At 43.7% G+C, this 19,637-nt stretch overlaps 1 protein-coding gene across 1 annotated transcript in view; it reads left to right on the top strand.

The window, feature by feature from the left end:
- Positions 1-1,313: 1,313 nt before the first annotated feature.
- The window catches only part of LOC126993130 (failed axon connections homolog), a gene marked incomplete at its 5' end in the record, with an annotated part of 36,613 nt that continues 18,289 nt past the window's right edge, over positions 1,314-19,637 (top strand). The window contains 3 exons of the mRNA XM_050851992.1: positions 1,314-1,453; positions 12,428-12,560; positions 18,682-18,878. Of these exons, the coding sequence (XP_050707949.1) occupies positions 1,314-1,453; positions 12,428-12,560; positions 18,682-18,878 (470 nt within the window). The remainder of the gene's footprint in view (positions 1,454-12,427; positions 12,561-18,681; positions 18,879-19,637) is intronic.

The following is a 19,637-nucleotide window of genomic DNA, read 5'->3' as shown; positions in this document are numbered from 1 at the left end:
CGGGCTGGGCCGACCATCAGGCCCCACCTGGAAGAAGCCTTGGGCCGACCATCAGGCCCCACTGGGAAGATGCCTACCGGCGCAATAGGCAACAACGTAAAAAAAAAAAAATATATATATATATATATATATATATATATATATATATATATATATATATATATATATATATATATATATATAGTCAAGAGATTCAAAAACGATGTGTGGGGTCCGTCTCTTTCCGCTGCAGGCACACACTTGTGCACCTGCACCTAGTCAAAGCCAAGCCCCGGCAGGGAGCCGGCACCGCACCGCGGCTGTCCACGGCGAGAGGCCGGATGTATAAGAACGAGGCCTCACCGTGCACCGGCCACACCCGCCCACCAGCACACCCAACCTTCCCGTAAAGCGGAGGTTCTCAAGCTTTTTCCTACCAGTGAGGTAGCAGATCATCCACCCTTACCGTAGGAATCTGACAGTAGTACTGCTGACAAGTAGAGGCTGAGGCCGCAGACAGCGACGTGGCCAGAATGAGCAGCGCCAGGAGAGACGAGCGCATTGCAGAGGCTTCGTTCAGTGCTGTCTGTCAGAATGCTGCTGATACGCGTAGTGTGCGGCACTGGAGTCACCGAACCAAGCGGCGATGACAGGAACACAATTCTTCAACACGACGGTCCCCCTGTGAGTGTTGCCATGGCCGTGTGCGTGTGTATATATCACCGCTCTGCGTACAGCTGCGGGGCGAGGCTCCAGCGTGCTTCCTAATTTTCCTCCTCCTCTCCATTACTGCGCCACACCATCGTGCCCTTCAAGCACCCAGCACCTGCATCCTGTGCCCCACAGGATGCAGGTGCTGGGTGCTTGAAGGGCACGATGGTGTGGCGCAGTAATGGAGTGGAGGAGGAAAATTAGGAAGCAATCAATATGATGGTTATTTGAGGTCATTTTCCACCTTATTCTTCTGATGCCATTTTGAGTTCCGTCCCTGGGCAGCCACCATGATGGATGTGGGAGACATACGTGGCGGTGGTGGCGGCCTCGTCCTTTACGTGGAATCTCCCTTGTTACTCAGCAGGTAGAGGGAGGAAGCAGTGTTATGGTTATGACGGTGATGATGATGATGATGATGAGGAGGAGGAGGAGGAGGAGGAGGAGCTCCCGTCAGCTGAGGGCGGCAAAAAAATTATCAAACTCTGTCTAGGACGGAGGTTTGTAACCCTGTATCCAAGAAACAAACAAAAAACATATCCACAAACACAAACACACCATCAAACAAACCAACAAACAGACGTTCGATTCCCGCCGAGGAAGGCAAATCATGACCACACATACCTGGCCAAATCGAGTTAAACAGGAATACTCTTCTAGGTCTTCCCACGCCTGTCACGCTGCAGGGGAGACCGGGCGAGACAGTGAGCGTAGCGCGGTGCAGCAAACCACACGCCCTCACACCTGCCCGGCCCCAGCACAGGTAAGATACAGGTGTTACGAACCTTACTGGTGACTGAAGTGATACAGGTAGATGCGTTCCGTATGAGGGTATAGTTCCTAAAGGCTTTGACACAGAAGGAAGGAAGAGAGGAAAGAAAGAGGGATATCATTTAGTAGACCACACGCTCCCACAACTATCCAGCCCGCCGTCACAGGTAAAATACAGGTGTTATGGGCATCATTGGTGACTGAAGTAGTACAGGCAGATGTGTGCTTTATGAGGGTATAATTCCTGGGCTTTGAGGCAGAGGGAAGAAGCGATGAAAGAAAGAGGGACATAATTTAGTAAACCACACGCCCTCACGCCAGTGTTCCCAGCGGGGAATTTTGGAAACGTACCAAAATACCGTAACATCTGGCAACAAAAAGTAACATTTCTGATTTCTAAAACCAGGAGTTTGAAAAGTGACTTACATTCATCTATATTATTTAAGTCTTTAAGACACTATCAGTCATGGAAATTATAGATATATAGATATTTTTTTAGTTAATGAATCATGCGATCTGAATTCAGTAAGATATTATTTTCCCCAAGTCAGCCAAGATGGCTTTTGGATGAATACTCGATACGCAAAAAAAAAAAAAAAAGCTTGTCATCACCAGTGTTTGTAGAAGAATATCGGTAGAAAAATGCACGAGATCCAGCAACGCATTCGAAATAATCTACACCACAAATATGCAGTAGTGTGTGATGCTCACCTTGATTTGTCCTCTGAAGTGATTCGTTCCCTTGACGGCCTGAGAGGGACGGTCAGCCAGACGGTCATAACACTTGTGGAGAGGCGGAGAGGTTGGGAGAGGGGAAACGGCCAGGAGAAGGGGCAGGGGAGGGGCAGGGATACAGAAGGAAATGGGTCATCACTCGCTTCAGAATGAGGGCGAGTGGTTGGGGAGGGGAGAGGGGTGTGGGTGGGGGTGAGGGAAGGGAGAGGTTGGAGAGAATTGCCCCCAAAACTAAATTTGCATGATTTCAGGAAAAAAACACACCAAGACTCCGAGGTGTCACCCCAAAAGCCAAGATCTAGTACAAAAAGTCGAGGAATGGCAACGCTGCAGCGGGCCAGTGCTTGCTTTGTTATGCTTAAACGCCATAAGGACGGAAACAGCGGCCCTCTGCCACACGTACAATCCTGGTTTTCACAGCAAGAGAACGTTTGTACGGTACATTGCCAAGCCTTCCCTGGGAGTTGTGGGCATTTCCATGGATAGTTTTATGAGTCTGGTGGTAGTTTGACAAAAAATTACTAAAACCGGACACAAGAGTAACAAATTGTAGGTGTTTTATCAATTTTGCAGCATTATGGTCAGCGTCGTATATAAATGTACAGCTTATCTAAAAAAGTAACCACTGGGAACACTGCCTCACACCTGCCCGGCCCTCAGCCACAGGTAAGATGCAGGTGTTACGGGCATTATTGGTGACTGAAGTGATACAGGTATATGTGTGCATGAGGGTGTAATTCCTAGGGTTTGAGACGGGAGGGAAGAGGAAGCGATGAAAGAAAGAGGGATAGAATTCAGTAAACCTCACGCCCACACATCTGCCCGGCCCACAGCCACAGGTAAGATGCAGGTGTTACGGGCATTATTGGTGACTGAAGTGTTACAGGCATATGTGTGTTGTATTGGGATATAATTCCTGGGGTTTGAGACAGAAGGGAAAAAGAAGCGATGAAAGAAAGAGGGATAGAATTCACAAGCCCCTCAACACACGTCCAGCCCTCGACCACAGGTAAATGCACACCTTACCTTCTTTCTTTACTCCTTCAATTTCTCTCTCCTCCCCTCCTTTCCTTTCCTTCTAAATTAATGCATAACTTCTAACTTTCCCTTCTTCCCTCTTTCTCATCTTTCCCTCTCTCCTTTCTTTTTTCTTTATTTTTCCTTCTTGCTCTTTTTCTTTATATTTTTTCGTTCCTTTATTTTCTTTTTCCTAATTTTTCCTATCGTTAATTCTTTCGTGTTTTTCGGTCATATATTCATTCTTCCGTTTCTTCTTTGTTTGTGATGTAGATATATGTGTTATGTATGGGAGGCTAATTCTTGCGAGGGAAGAGGAAGAGAAGAAAGACAGAGGGATATAAGAAGGACATGAAGCGTAGGAAGAGACGCAGAGGAGACGAGATAACGGAGTAAAAGGAGGAAGCCAGAAGAGGGAGGAACGAAAATGAAGAGGAAAAAAAGAAAGAAAGAGGGTTATAAGAAAGCCATGAATCACAAGAAGAGACGGAAAGGAGGCGAGATAAATAAATAATAAATAAAGGCGGAATAAAAGGAGGCCAGAAAAGGAGGAAGAACGAAAATGAAGAGGAAGAGAAAAAAGAAAGAGGGATATAAGAAAGACATGAATCATAGGAAGAGACGGAGAGGAGGAGAGATAACGGATTTAAGGAGGAAGCCAAAAGAGGAAAGAAATAAAAAGAAGAGTGGAAAAGGAAGAATAAGGAAAGGAATAGGAAGCGATGAAAGAGAGACATAGAAGAAGAGAAAAGCGTTAATGGAGGAAACCAGAAGAGAGAGGAAAGAAAATGAAGTGGAAAAGGAAGAATAAAATAGAAAAAAAGAAGAGAGGAGAAGGAAGAATAAAGAAAGGAATAGAAAGCGATGAAAGAGAGACATAGAAGAAGAGAAAAGCATTAATGGAGGAAACCAGAAGAAAGACAATAGAAAATGAAGTGGAAAAGGAGGAATAAAAAAAAGAAAAAAAGAAAAGTGGAAAAGGAAGAATAAAGAAAGGAAGAGGAAGCGATGAAAGAGAAACATAGAAGAAGAGAAAAGCATTAATGGAGGAAACCAGAAGAGGAACGAAAGAAAATGAAGTGGAAAAGGAGGAATAAAAATAGGAAGCAGGAAAAGAACCTAACGTCGGTATTATCAGACGCTTCCTCTTCTCATTTTAACAGTTTTCAAAGGCCAAAAAGGAGATGAATCGCTTTATCGTGAGTGTTTCTTCACATTCCTGGCACAGAGGCTTTGTCAAACTACTACCGGGGTCATAAAACTACCCATGGAAAGGGAAGGAGGGGAGGAGAGAGGAACTGAGCGAATAAAGAAAGAAGGGAAGGTATGAAGGGTTAAAAGAAAGAAAGGGAAGAGGGAACGAGAGAGGGAAAGAGTGAAGAAGGAACAGGAGAAGAAGGAGAGTACGAAAGGGTAGAAGAGAGAATAGAATAATGGAAGAAAGAAGACAAAGAAAGAAGGAAGATGAGGGAACGGAGGAGGAAGGAATGATGTGTATTGTGAGGAAACGAAGAGAAAAGGAGAGGAAAGAAGAGAAGAAATAAGAGGGAAGGAAACTGTGAAAGAGAGGAGAAGAGAAAGCAGTAAGGAATAGGATTGGAGAAAGAAAAAATAAATAAACAGTAAGAGGAATGCAGGCAGGAAGAAACGAAATGGAGAGAGAGAGAGAGAGAGAGAGAGAGGAATATTGGATAAGAAGTGATGTAGGTTATGGTTATTGTCGTTGTGTGTGTGTTCGTGTGTGTGTGTGTGTGTGTGTGTGTGTGTGTGTGTGTGTGTGTGTGTGTGTGTAATGTTAGTTAATATGTGAATAATTTATAGATAGCTCTCTCTCTCTCTCTCTCTCTCTCTCTCTGCCACACTGACTTATTCAAACACCTGACTCTCTTATCTTTCTTTCTTTATTTGTTTCCTTCTTTTCTTCCTTCTTTTTTTTCTTTTTTTTTTTCTTTTTTCTTCGTTCCCTCTTTTTTCGGTTATATTCTCATCCTTTTTGTTTTGTTTCCTTGTCTAAAGTTCTGTCACTTCATTCAAACTTCTTCCTTGAAAACACCAGCACGTATACGGCCCGGGCCTGCGCGGGACCTGCTCACACCGTTTTTTATCAGTACGATTCTGTCCTTCAACCTGGAAATATCGCTGCTGGGCTTACCATGTTTAAGAATGTTAGTGTCAATGATTTAGCCGTAATAGCACTTCTTCTGGAGGAAAAGAAAAATTAAAAACTCGAAAGGATAAAACAAAAGACTCTGAGTACACAAATTCTTAAAGAGAAGGAAAACAGAAGAAGAATGTGTGACACTATAGAAATAACTGCTGGACGATAAACAAAAATTCCATCAATATTTCTGGCTCAGAGAGAGAGAGAGAGAGAGAGAGCAGGCTTGGGTTGAGGTACATGTTTTGTCCTCGCGTCCATGCACGTCTACAACACGATGTCACGAATCCCAGTACGAGTACTTTTGTACTGTACTCGATTTCAAGAACAAGTTCTTTTTTATTGATTTAACCTTGAGCTTTTCTGCTTCATATTGTGTATGTAATTCATAAAATCAAATTACAATTCACTGAGGCCATGACCTGTCCGGCAGCAGCTACACAGCCCAAACTGCACATTGCCGCTCCAGGCATCTACTGAATCACCTCAGTGTTGGGACTTTACAACTGCTATTTACAAGTGGCAAACTGCCAGCCTCTCTTTGCCCTGCGAAACCTCACATCCTCATTACCTCATATTTGCCTCATCCCGAGGGCGTAATTTTTTTTCCTGACCACTTCCGTCCTTCTCGTGATGCGGAGAGCCGCACTGTTCGACATTTGGCAGCGTCGCCAGGCCATATTCAGAGAGCAGGTTGTAAGCCTGAGGGCGTTACTCCTTCAACCTGGACTATTATGTGGCGTTAGGTGGCTTTCCTTTTAATGCTACGGAAGGTGACCTCCTCAGCCTGAGTCCTGCAGTATATTATGTAGTATACTCGACCTGCTCAGACCTTACAAAGGAAAGTGACGCTACAAGGCGGCCCTTTCCCTCCCCTTCCAGCATTCTCTTCTCCTCCCCTTCCTCCTCTCCTCCACGGTCTTATCCCTCCTTTCATAGATAGAGCAGGATGCAGGAAAAAGCTGTATAATATTTGTTTTCTTGATATTTTTATTCAGTGTTTTACATCTCCAGCAGTCCGGCGAGCAAGATGATGACCAAGGCTGTGCTGGGGCTCGTGTCTGCCATCGCTATGTGTGTCCTGCTGTTCAGTCTGGGGGACCAGAAGGACCTCCACGACCACCTGGAGGCGCTGGTGCAGGGCTAGGAGGCTGACGGCCCTTCAGGAGGCGCTCCAGGACCTCGTCATTGTCCTGCACTGGAGGGGCCACGCAAGGCTCCTTCCGCACTCGGCGGCTGGAGACGCGGGAGGCGCAGTTATTCCGGGTCTGGACGCCACACAACGGCGGTGGGGCGGCTCAGAGCGCTGCTGGCCGCCCTCACCTGGCTGGGGCCGCTGTGGCCTGATGCACCGCGGGACCCCCTCAGAGAGTGCGGGATGCCCCCGGCCGGTGACGCCTGGTGGACCACGAGGAGCCGTCTGGCCTGCACAGGGCCGAGGCCCGAGCCGAGCACAGCCTCGTTGAGGCGAGGCTTCTAGGCTTGATCGTTATTACTGTTTGTCACCTGGCCTTCGTCTTGCTCCTCCTCGCCAAGGTGCCGCAGCACATTCCCAGACATCCTCTGTCCCGGGAATTCAAGATGCGGCAAGTCATCTTGGGAAAAATCAGTCTGGCGAAGCGCTTGCCGCCCTGGAGGCACTCCCCGGGGCACATCTCATGCCACCGGCGGCTGAAAGACGCCATGAAGGCCACTCTCCTCCGGCCCTGTGGTCCTTGAGGCAGGCCAGACGGCTCCTCGTGGTCCACCAGGCGTCACCGGGCGGGGCCACCCCGCACTCTCTGAGGGGGTCCCGCGGTGCATCAGGCCGCAGCGGCCCCAGCCAGGTGAGGGCGGCCAGCAGCGCTCTGAGCCGCCCCACCACCGTTGTGTGGCGTCCAGACCCGGAATAACTGCGCCTCCCGCGTCTCCAGCCGCCGAGTGCGTAAGGAGCCTTGCGTGGCCCCTCCAGTGCAGGACAATGACGAGGTTCTGGAGCGCCTCCTGAAGGGGCCGTCAGCCTCCTAGCCCTGCACCAGCGCCTCCAGGTGGTCGTGGAGGTCCTTCTGGTCCCCCAGACTGAACAGCAGGACACACATAGCGATGGCAGACACGAGCCCCAGCACAGCCTTGGTCATCATCTTGCTCGCCGGACTGCTGGAGATGTAAAACACTGAATAAAAATATCAAAAAAACAAATATTATACAGCTTTTTCCTGCATCCTGCTCTATCTATGAAAGGAGGGATAAGACCGTGGAGGAGAGGAGGAAGGGGAGGAGAAGAGAATGTGTAGCGTCACTTTCCTTTGTAAGGTCTGAGCAGGTCGAGTATACTACATACTATACTGCAGGACTCAGGCTGAGGGAGGTCACTCCTTCCGTAGCATCAAAAAGGAAAGCCACCTAACGCTACATAATAGTCGTGGACATTTTTAACTAAATCGAACCTAACATAAAATAAACGATCGAAAGTGGAAATATTTTTGTAAAGTAGTTCAGAAAACCCTAGTAAAGTTTTTGTTATTGTCAGTCTAATGACCTAGGTGCGTAGCGTCACTACATAAGTACCCATGCCGGGATATATATATATATATATATATATATATATATATATATATATATATATATATATATATATATATATATATATATATATATATACACACACACACACACACACACACACACACACACACACACACATATAAACATACATATGTTTCAGTGACTACATTATGAGACAACACCCCACAAATGATAGTCATAATCAGCCGCTGCCTCCGACACAATTATCATTGTCAGATGTGATGTGAGGAGCTGCAGTATGTATCGCTGTAGACCACCACCTGTTTCCAAACAATTCACATATAAAAAATCAAACATGACAACAGCATCAACCATACCCCAACCACGCTCAATGGGCAGCCTAGGGTCAAACACTATTTTCCACTGTAATGAAAGACCAACAAATGATGTAATACTGGAATATATAATTGCAAGAAAGTTTATGCTAATGATTCAATTATTTTAAATTGTTTTTTTCTCTATAATACTTCCATTTTTCAAGTACTGTGCCCCAGTTTGGATTTCAGCAGCCGATTCACATCTTAGGCTTCTTGATCGTGTCTTTAAACAAATCAAATTTTTTGTCTAATCTTTGTGTGTTAATCATGCCCATTGTTGCCAAGTTGGGGCCTTAGCTGTTCTTTAAAAAATAACTAGTATCCTCTGATCATGCTCTTTAAAGTAAACTTCCTCCCCACTTTTATGCATCTCACCCTACTTGTTTCTCTCTGTCTCAGAATTGCAGGGCATTGTTTGTAGTTTACTACATTCTGTTTACTACATTCACTGAAAAAGAAGGGAAGGATAGCTATTTACTTTCTGGCTTCAACTTTCATATAGCAGTGACACTGCAGAACAATACTGTAAACTATATTTATTATGCACAGAGGCACTGGCCCTTGTGCTCTAGGGGTTTATTTTCCTTGGATAGTCCTTTGGTGCTGTGACAGTAACTCCATAATAAGCTTGAAATGGAGCAAGGTTAGACAGCCGCTGGATCGTACTTGGTGCGTGAATGCCAAGAGATAACACGTACCTATTAGCTGTCATCTTCTGGAGTATTTTAGGAGGCTAGTTAGGCTGTGGGACCCCTGCCTCCAGAGCCCCGTCACGACGGTAAGTGTTTGTTAACATCAAGGTAGGGAGGCGAGGTCTCATATTTTCCGCAACATGGTATATATATTTCGCCCTTGAGGAACTGTGATGTTCGTATAGAAACAGCTTTAAGTATTTAAAAAAAGACGCACTGCATATAAATTCGTGCTTAGTTCAGAGGAAAGCTGTGGTAGCGTCATGGTTACTATGGTAACGACGAGGGTATGCTTACAATGTCAGCTGGGCCAACCCAGGCGCCTCCTGGCGATGGTGCCAAACGTCGAACAGTGCGGCTTCCGCATCACGAAGGACGGAGGTGGCCAGGAAAAAAAATTACGCATCCCGGGGCCCTGGCCACCTGGCCCTCCCCAATGACCCTTAGCTTGGCTCATACTGCCCACCGGTGCTCCTCTTGAGCGAAATCGCTGAGGTTAGGGTTGATTGAAGATCTGGGCAATATCCACCACTCGGCGATAGCTTGAGTAATTATAATCAGCGTGTTTCGGTGGGACTCCAATCAAGGTCCACAGGCTCACCACTCCTGCACGCTGACCACTCGGCCACCGCCAGACCATTGTTGCTCCCCTACCCTGATTTTACCTCCACCCACGCACGCAGTTCGTCAAACACCACACCAGCCACAGGTTTCGAGTTTCTGTTGTATTCGAATGTTTTTTTTTTTTTTACAACAGAGGAAACAGCTCGAGAGTATTCGCAAAATTCTCCAGTACCTGCAGAAAAAAACGAAGAAGAAAAGAGTAGAAATATAGAAAGGAAGAAAAAATAAAGTACAGAAAACAAAACAAAAGAAAAGGAGAATCTGAAGAAAAAAAAACACTACACTTAATGCTTCCATTCACCATTAAAAATAAAAGAAAATAAAGGAAAAATTCCCAAGAAAAATAAGTTAGCCATCATCATAAACCATCACAGAAAAGAAGAAAAAGAGGAAGAAAAACTGAAAAAGGAAAAAGAGAAAGAGGAAAAAGTCAGCCAGAAAAAAAAAACATCATCATAAGCCAACACAGACAGGAAGAAGAAAAAGAAAGAAAAGAAAAAAAAAGAAAAGGGAAAAGAAGAAAGAAGAAGGAAAGTCCGCGAGGATAAAGAAAAAAACTTTACACTAATACCTTTCCTGCATCACCTTAAAAAAAAAAAAATCACATCATAACCATCACTTCCCTTATACGCAATTACGCAATTCTCACGCTTCCCATCACTCCATTTCATCACAGGCGGCTAATTACAGGGAGTTAATCACCTTCTCTCCCTCCCCAGGCGCAATGCTCCAGCCAGGGGTGGTGAGGACGGTGGAGGTGTGGGGGGGAGGGGGAGCGAGGTGGCTGTGCTGTGGTGGAGGAAGGTTTCTCTCCCTCGCTGTGGTGGTGGTGACGGTGGTGGTGAAGGTGGTGGTGAGTGTGAGGCGGAGGAGGAGGAGGTGAGTAGAAGTGGTAGTGAAGTGATGATAGTGGTGATAGTGGTGATTGTGATTGTGGTAATTGTTATTGTAGTAGTAGTAGTAGTAGTAGTAGTAGTAGTAGTAGTAGTAGTAGTAGTAGTAGTAGTAGTCGTCGCCGTCGTAGTAGTAGTAGTAGTAGCAGTAGTAGTAGTAGTTGTAGTAGTAGTAATATCAGTCGCTCATTATAATCCAATTAGAGTATTTTTTTCATATCATTATTTAACTTTTCTTCACAATCTTCCTATCACGAGTGCTAAGTAGGACAGGTGCAAAAAAAAAAAAAAAAAAAAAAAACTCACCTACTCGGGGTTACTCACCTTCCACGGTGCACGAAATAATGAAAACAAAACAAAACAGAACAAAAAAACAAAAATAAAACAAAAAATAAAACGTAGACTGTGCAAGGTAGGTCATGTTTGCTGAGGAAGAGTTGCATCCTGTTTTCACCTCCTTACCTGAAGACACCGTAATTAAGTAAGGATAAAACACACCGTCATGCCAGTTAGTTATTCGTGAAAAGACTCGAAGTTTTCTAAATCATCATACTGTGCCGGATTATATAACATCAGAACATAAGAACGTAAGGAGTCTGCAAGAGGTCGGTAACCCTGTAAAAGGCAACCCTGTAAATCTAATCCCACTTAACGTCACTATCCATATATTTATCTAAGCTCTTATTGAATGTCCCAGTATATCAGATGTAAAGGCAAGAGTCATACACCACGGCAGCCACTATAGATAAGTTCGCCTGCGCCACTAACGGTATATATCTGCTCACCAGGCACGTTGGGGGCACACGCTATACATGAATCTATCTAAATCTATCTGGATATATCTGAAAAAGTTAACAAGGATGGGAGTTCTAGAGTGAGTGATTCTTGGGATTGAAATTTCGTAGTAAAGTTTTAGTATTTCGATATGGCCCAACAAATTACAACAAACCAGAGCAGAACTTAAAAGATAACATCACATAAACAGATACACAATGGCAACATAAACACAAAAAACAACAATGAAAACCCTACCACTAACACCTCACAAAACCAACAACAATAACAATAATATCTGTAACAAGAATAACAACAGCATTACCTTAGAGAAACTACAATAACTTTACCTTTTCTACCCATCATCTTCGCCATCCATTATTTCTTTACGCCTCTCTTCCTCCTTTCCTCGTCCATATTCCACCTTTGCTTCCCATTTCTTCTTCCTATTCACAATTTTAATCCTTCCACTCATTAACAAATTGAGCTCCGGGGCCACCTTCACCCTCACGTCCACAGCGAGGGCGGAGCGTCAGGTACATAAAAATAAAAATAAAAACGAAGACAATGAAGTTAAGAAAGAGGAAGAGAAAGAAAAAGGAAAAGTAAGGAAGGAGAATAAAGTAAATAAAAAAAAATGAAAAGGAAGGGATATAGAATGCCGTAGAAGTGGGCTCCGGCAGGGCGACCTTTTAGCTCAATCGGTGACTCTGTTGGATTGCTGCCCTGAATTTACCTAGAAGACCAAGTTTGCTCCCAGGCCTTCAAGGGTGTACATTAAAACAAATATCTCCCTCTCTTACCTTACCCTTTATTTTCTATCGTTTTCTATCACTCTTGTCCTTCCTGTCCTCCTTTCACTGTCTCATCTCCATTGTTTTCTCCGTCTCTTCTCTAATCGCACCATCTACTTCGTCCTTTCCTACCCATCATCTTCGCCATTCTTTCTTTACGCCTCTCTTCCTCCTTTCCTCGTCCATAATCCACCTTCGCTTCCCATTTCTTCTCCCTATTCACAATTTTAATCCTTCCACTCATTAACAACATCTCAAGCAAAACCACCACCGCCAAAAACAACAAGACCATCTCGGACAACAATGGCAGTAGCAACAGAGACACAAACACCTTGAATCAAAACGTTAACCCAAAACCTTCCCGTTAACACGCTCCCCCTCTCCCCACCGTCTGCAGGGCTCGGTGGGCAGGCGTGGGCAGCGACGTGGTGGTGCTACACATCTTCCCGCGGGGCACCACCTGTCCAAGCCTTTCACCTTTCGTTATGAAGCTGGAGACCTACCTGAGACTGGCCTCTATCCCCTACCTGGTGTGTGTGTGTGTGTGTGTGTGTGTGTGTGTGTGTGAGAGAGAGAGAGAGAGAGAGAGAGAGAGAGAGAGAGAGAGAGAGAGAGAGAGAGAGAGAGAGAGGTTAATCTTACTAATACCGTTTATTTATTGCGATTTTTTTTGTGAGTGAAAAAATACGGTTGTTTGCTTTCACTTAAGGGTCTGTTTACTCTCTCTCTCTCTCTCTCTCTCTCTCTTCTCTCTTACACTGTAGAATTTGTAGACCTAATTTTTAACTTTCACTCTTCCTCATTGCTCTCCCTTCGTCTTCCTCTTCCTCTTCCTCTTCCTCTCTTCTCTCTCCTCTATCTCTCTTCATCCTCTCCTTTTCCTCTTCCTCTTGCTCTCCTCTCCCTCAATTCCTCTTTCCATTAATTTCAACTCACCTTTTAATCCCTTTCTCTTCCTCTTCCTCTTGCTCTCCTCTCCTTCAATTCCTCTTTCCACCTTTTCATGTCTTCCTCTTCCTCTTCTCCTGAATTCCTCTTCTTCCATTACCTTCACCATACCTCTTTCATCTCTTCTTTTCTCTTCTCTTTCTGTCCCTTTTCTCTTCTCTACACATCTCTAATTTACCTTCCTTACTCAACCTCTTTCTCTCTCCTCTCTTCTCCTCCATATTCTCCCTCCATTACACTAAATATACCTCTCCATTAACCCTTTCCTTACCATTTATTTTCTCTCAATGTCTATCTCTTCTCTTTTCACTATCTCCTTTCCACTAGTTTTCTTCATCTCTTCTCTCATTACACCATCTACCTCCTCTTTCTCTACTCATTATCTTCACTATTCTTTTCTTTTGCCTCTTTTCCTCCTCTTCCTCCTCCTATTTCCATCTTTTCCTCCCGTTACTTTCTCCCGGTCACAATTTTTACCCTTCCACTCATTAGGAAAGTCTCTCTCTCCCTCCATTACGCCTCTACTCCTCCTCTCCTCCTATTCCCACCTTTGTTTCCTATTTCTTCCTTCCTTATCAACCCTTTCACAATTTTAACCCTTCCACTTATTAGTTAAATCTCCCACTCCCTCCATTACGCCTCTCCTCCTCCTCTCCTTCTCCTATTCCCGCCTTTGTTTCCTATTTCTTCCTTCCTTATTAACCCTTTCACAATTTTAACCCTTCCACTTATTAGTTAAATCTCCCCTCTTTTCTTTGTTCATATTGACTTTCCCTTTCATTATTTACTCATTGCCTCATTTTATCTATTGTTTTCTCACCTTTCTTTATCCTTTTCTTCCTGTTCACAGCCTTCCATCGCCTCCCTGCCCATTAGTTACCCATTCATCCCTATTTATCATCTCTATCTACCCCATTCATTATTTACTCATTGCCTCCTTTTACAGATTGTTTTCTCACCTTTTTTAATCCTTTTCTACCTGTTCACATCCTTCCATCACCTCCCTGCCCATTAGTTACCTATTCATCCCTATTTACCTTCCTTATTCACCCCTCACTCTTGTCCTAATATGTTCAGTTCTTTTATCTATTGTTTATTATTTTTCTTACATTTCCTCTCCTTCATTCCTTCCTGCCCAGAGCCTTCCATTACCTCCTTGCCCATTAGTTACCTATTAATCCCTATTTATCATCCCTATCCACCCCTCACTCTTGTCCTAATATGTTCAGTTCTTTTATCTATTGTTTATTATTTTTCTTACATTTCCTCTCCTTCCTTCCTTCCTGCTCACAGCCCTCCATTAGCTCCTTATCCATTAGTTACCCATTCATCCCTATTTACCTTCCCTATTCACCCATTTACTCTTGTTTTGATATCTCTTTAGTCCTATTTTTCCCTTCCTTAATACCTACTCATACCCATTATTACTCTAACATAACAATTACTCGCTAACTACTCATCTACATCCTTCTGTTAACCATTTCGTTTTCCTATTGACCACTTACTGTTCCCTTCCTCTTCTCTACCTATTATCTTCCTCCATTCTCTTACCTATTCTCACCAATTAAGTCCCTTCCCTTCCCTACCTATTATTTTCCTCCATTCTCTTCCCTATTTTCACCAATTAAGTCCCTTCCCTTCCCTACCTATTATTTTCCTCCATTCTCTTCCCTATTTTCACCAATTAAGTCCCTTCCCTTCCCTACCTATTATTTTCCTCCATTCTCTTCCCTATTCTCACCAATTAAGTCCCTTCCCTTCCCTACCTATTATCTTCCTCCATTCTTTTACCTATTCTCACCAATTAAGTCCCTTCCCTTCCCTACCTATTATCTTCCTCCATTCTCTTACCTATTCTCACCAATTAAGTCCCTTCCCTTCCCTACCTATTATCTTCCTTCATTCTCCCATTCTTACCTATCCACACTTATTAACGTTTCTTTATCCATTTTTTACTGTTCCCTCCTTTTCCTACCCTTATCTTCCTCCATTTTTTTTCATTCTTACCTATCCATACCTATTTCGTTTTCCTATTCCTCCTCTTTCTCTTATCTTCCTCCATTTTTTTTCATTCTTACCTATCCATACCTATTTCGTTTTCCTATTCCTCCTCTTTCTCTTATCTTCCTCCATTTTTTTTCATTCTTACCTATCCATACCTATTTCGTTTTCCTATTCCTCCTCTTTCTCTTATCTTCCTCCATTTTTTTTCATTCTTACCTATCCATACCTATTTCGTTTTCCTATTCCTCCTCTTTCTCTTATCTTCCTCCATTTTTTTTCATTCTTACCTATCCATACCTATTTCGTTTTCCTATTCCTCCTCTTTCTCTTATCTTCCTCCATTTTTTTTCATTCTTACCTATCCATACCTATTTCGTTTTCCTATTCCTCCTCTTTCTCTTATCTTCCTCCATTTTTTTCATTCTTTCAAATCCATACCTATTTCGTTTTCCTATTCCTCCTCTTTCTCTTATCTTCCTCCATTTTTTTTCATTCTTACCTACCCATACCTATTTCGTTTTCCTATTCCTCCTCTTTCTCTTTTCTACCTCTTATCTTCCTCCATTTTTTTTCATTCTTTCCTATCCATACCTATTACGTTTTCCTGTTCATCCCTTATTCTTTCACTCCTTTTCCTACTCATTATCTTTCACCATTCTCTCATTCCTTCCTATCCACATCCATTTCGTTTTCCTATCCCTCATTCCTTCCTATCCACATCCATTTCGTTTTCCTATCCCTCATTCCTTCCTATCCACATCCATTTCGTTTTCCTATCTCTCATTCCTTCCTATCCACATCCATTTTGTTTTCCTATCTCTCATTCCTTCCTATCCACATCCATTTCGTTTTTCTATCTCTCATTCCTTCCTATCCACATCCATTTCGTTTTTCTATCTCTCATTCCTTCCTATCCACATCCATTTCGTTTTTCTATCTCTCATTCCTTCCTATCCACATCCATTTCGTTTTCCTATCCCTCATTCCTTCCTATCCACATCCATTTCGTTTTCCTATCCCTCATTCCTTCCTATCCACATCCATTTCGTTTTCCTATCCCTCATTCCTTCCTATCCACATCCATTTCGTTTTCCTATCACTCATTCCTTCCTATCCACATCCATTTCGTTTTCCTATCCCTCATTCCTTCCTATCCACATCCATTTCGTTTTCCTATCCCTTATTCCTTCCTATCCACATCCATTTCGTTTTTCTATCCCTCATTCCTTCCTATCCACATCCAATTCGTTTTTCTATCCCTCATTCCTTCCTATCCACATCCATTTCGTTTTCCTATCCCTCATTCCTTCCTATCCACATCCATTTCGTTTTCCTATCCCTCATTCCTTCCTATCCACATCCATTTCGTTTTTCTATCCCTCATTCCTTCCTATCCACATCCATTTCGTTTTCCTATCCCTCATTCCTTCCTATCCACATCCATTTCGTTTTCCTATCCCTCATTCCTTCCTATCCACATCCATTTCGTTTTTCTATCCCTCATTCCTTCCTATCCACATCCAATTCGTTTTTCTATCCCTCATTCCTTCCTATCCACATCCATTTCGTTTTCCTATCTTTCATTCCTTCCTATCCACATCCATTTCGTTTTCCTATCTCTCATTCCTTCCTATCCACATCCATTTTGTTTTCCTATCCCTCATTCCTTCCTATCCACATCCATTTCGTTTTCCTATCTCTTATTCCTTCCTATCCACATCCATTTCGTTTTCCTATTCCTTCCCTTCCTCTTTCCTACCCCTTATCTTCCCCCATTTTCTCATTCCTACTTATCCACACCTATTAAGTTTTCCTATTCATTCCTTACTATTCCCTTCCTTCTCCTTCCTCTTATCTTCCTCTATTCCCTCATTCCTATCTCTTCACATCCTTCCCTTACACACTCCCCTTAACCATTAACCTCCCATTATTCTCGTTTCTCTCTCCTATTCCTTCCTTTTATCTCCCTCTTTCGTTGTCTTAATTTGTCTTCCCCTTCCTCTCTAGACACTTCCTCCTTCCTCTTATCTCCTCCCATTCTCTCATTCCTACCTCTTCACATCCTTCCCTTACACACTCCCCTTAACCTTTAACCTCCCATTATTCTCGTTTATCTCTCCTGTTTCTTCCTTTATCTCCCTCTTTCGTTGTCTTAGTTTGTCTTACCCTTCATCTCTATACATTTCCTTCTTCCTCTTCCTCTATTTTTACCTATTACCTAACGATCATACCTACTTGCCTTCTGTTCCTCCCTTTCTCCTATTTTTTTACCCTAGTGTTACCCTTCCTTCACTCTTACACCCTTTCCCCTTACCCCATTCCCTCACCGACCAGTTTTTACCCATTTACCTTCTCCTATGCCTCCCTTTATCCTATTTCCCTACCCTAGTGTTACCTTCCCTTCACTCCTATCCTGCCCTCTTTCCCCCTTTCCTTAATACACTAGCTACCCATTATACCCATTTGCCTTCTTCTGTCTCTCACTTTTTCCTTCCCTTTCTCCTCTTTCCTTACCTTAGTGCTACGTTCCCTTCACTCCAATCCTTACTTATTTCCCCTTCCCCTTAACGCACATTACCTCTCCTTTTCCTCCTTTTCTCCTATTCCTCCTTTTCTCCTATTCCTCCTTTTCTCCTATTCCCCCTTTTCTCCTATTCCCCCTTTTCTCCTATTCCCCCTTTTCTCCTTTTCCTCCTTTTCTCCTATTCCTCCTTTTCTCCTTTTCCTCCTTTTCTCCTATTCCTCCTTTTCTCCTATTCCTCCTTTTCTCCTTTTCCTCCTTTTCTCCTTTTCCTCCTTTTCTCCTATTCCTCCTTTTCTCCTATTCCTCCTTTTCCTATTTTCCCTACCCTAGTGTTACCCTCCTTTCAGTGCTACACTCCTCCCCTTAACACCCAATAACTACCCACTAAACCCATTTACTACTTAACTGCTATGTATATTTCTCCTACTCCTTCCTTTCTCCTTCCCTTTTTATTACTTTCCTTACTCTTCACTCTTACATCCCTCCCATTACCCACTCCCCTTAACATACTCTAAATACCAATTACACCCATTTACTACTTTACTATTACTTACATTGGTCCTATGCCTCCTTATCTCCTTCCCTTTCCTCTATTTCCCCTATTCTAGTGATATTCTCCCTTTGCTATTACACCCTTCCCCTTTTCCCCCCTCGCTATAAAACCCATTAACTCTCCCTTACCCATATTTGCCTTCTATTCCTTCTTTTCTCCTTCCCTTTCTCCTATTTTCCTTGGTATTCACTCTTACATCCTCTCCCTTTCCCCCTTCCTTTAAATCTCACTAACTACCCTTTATTTCTCCTATTCCTCCTTTACTATTACTCTTATTCCTCCCTTACCCTTTCCCTTTCTCCTATCTTCCCTACCCTTCCCTCCTACACCCTCCCCTTACCCACTTCCCATACCATCCACTAACAATCCATTACACCCATATACCTTCTTCTATTCCTTCTTTTCTCCTTCCCTTTCTATTATCTTCACTACCCTTCACTCTTACACCCTTCCCCATACCCACTTCCCATACCACCCACTAACAACCCATTACACCCATATACCTTCTCCTATTCCTCCTTTTCTTCTTCCCTTTCTTCTATCTTCCATACCCTTCACTCTTGCACCCTCCCCTTACCCACTTCCCGTACCACTCACTAACCACCCATTACCCCATTGACAGGTGGACTTCGAGGAGCCACTTGGGCCTAAGGGGAAGTGTCCTTGGATCACGCTCAACGGGGAGGAGATGGGGGACTCGCACCTGATCATGGCACACCTGGGGACACGGTACGGGCTGGACTTTAGCGGCCACCTGAGCGAGAAGGAGCGAGCCGAGGCACACGGTTTGAGGGTAATGATGGACGAGCACTTCTTCTGGTGAGTGTTGGGGGTGAGAGGAGGAGAGGAGGGAGGGGGAAAGGGAGGAATGTGTGGGGATTGTGGAGGGGAGGGGACTGTGTGTGTGTGTGTGTGTGTGTGTGTGTTTGTGTGTGTGTGTGTGTGAGAGAGAGAGAGAGAGAGAGAAAAGCAGACCACACAGACCCCATGGTCCAGACTAGGTGGTCTGTCCTTACACCTAAGTGATTCTACATTAATTAGATGGCTCCAAAACGTTGCATTTCAACTCTAGTTAATATTAAGTTCAAGGAAGTGACGGTCGAGTTTGTTTTTAAAGGAGTCAATCGTGTTTCAGTGGACCACTGACGGTGGGAGCTTATTCCATTCTCGCACTACAACGCTGGTGAAGAAAAATTTGGTGCAGTCTGAATTTACTTGTCTACATTTGAGTTTTACGCCACTGTTCCTCGTTCTCAAAGTGTCAACGATCATAAACAATTTTGATCTGTCTACATTCGTGAAACCACTAAGTATTTTAAAACATTCGATCAGTTTTCCTCGGAGGCGACGTTTCTCAAGAGAAAACATGTTAAGGGTGGAAAGCCTTTCTTCGTAGAATTTGTTGCGCAAGGAAGGGATCATTTTTGTTGCCCAACGCTGAACACCTTCTAATTTAGCAATGTCCTTTGCATGGTGGGGAGACCAAAACTGTACCGCATATTCCAAGTGGGGTCTGACTAAACTATTGTAGAGCAGAAGTATTACATCTTTATTCTTGAATAAAAAGTTTCTTTTAAC

Source organism: Eriocheir sinensis, unplaced genomic scaffold (genome assembly GCF_024679095.1).
Source record: "Eriocheir sinensis breed Jianghai 21 unplaced genomic scaffold, ASM2467909v1 Scaffold566, whole genome shotgun sequence".
Taxonomy (NCBI): domain Eukaryota; kingdom Metazoa; phylum Arthropoda; class Malacostraca; order Decapoda; family Varunidae; genus Eriocheir; species Eriocheir sinensis.
The sequence above is the reverse complement of the archived record's forward strand: the minus strand, read 5'-3'. Positions and strand labels throughout refer to the sequence as shown.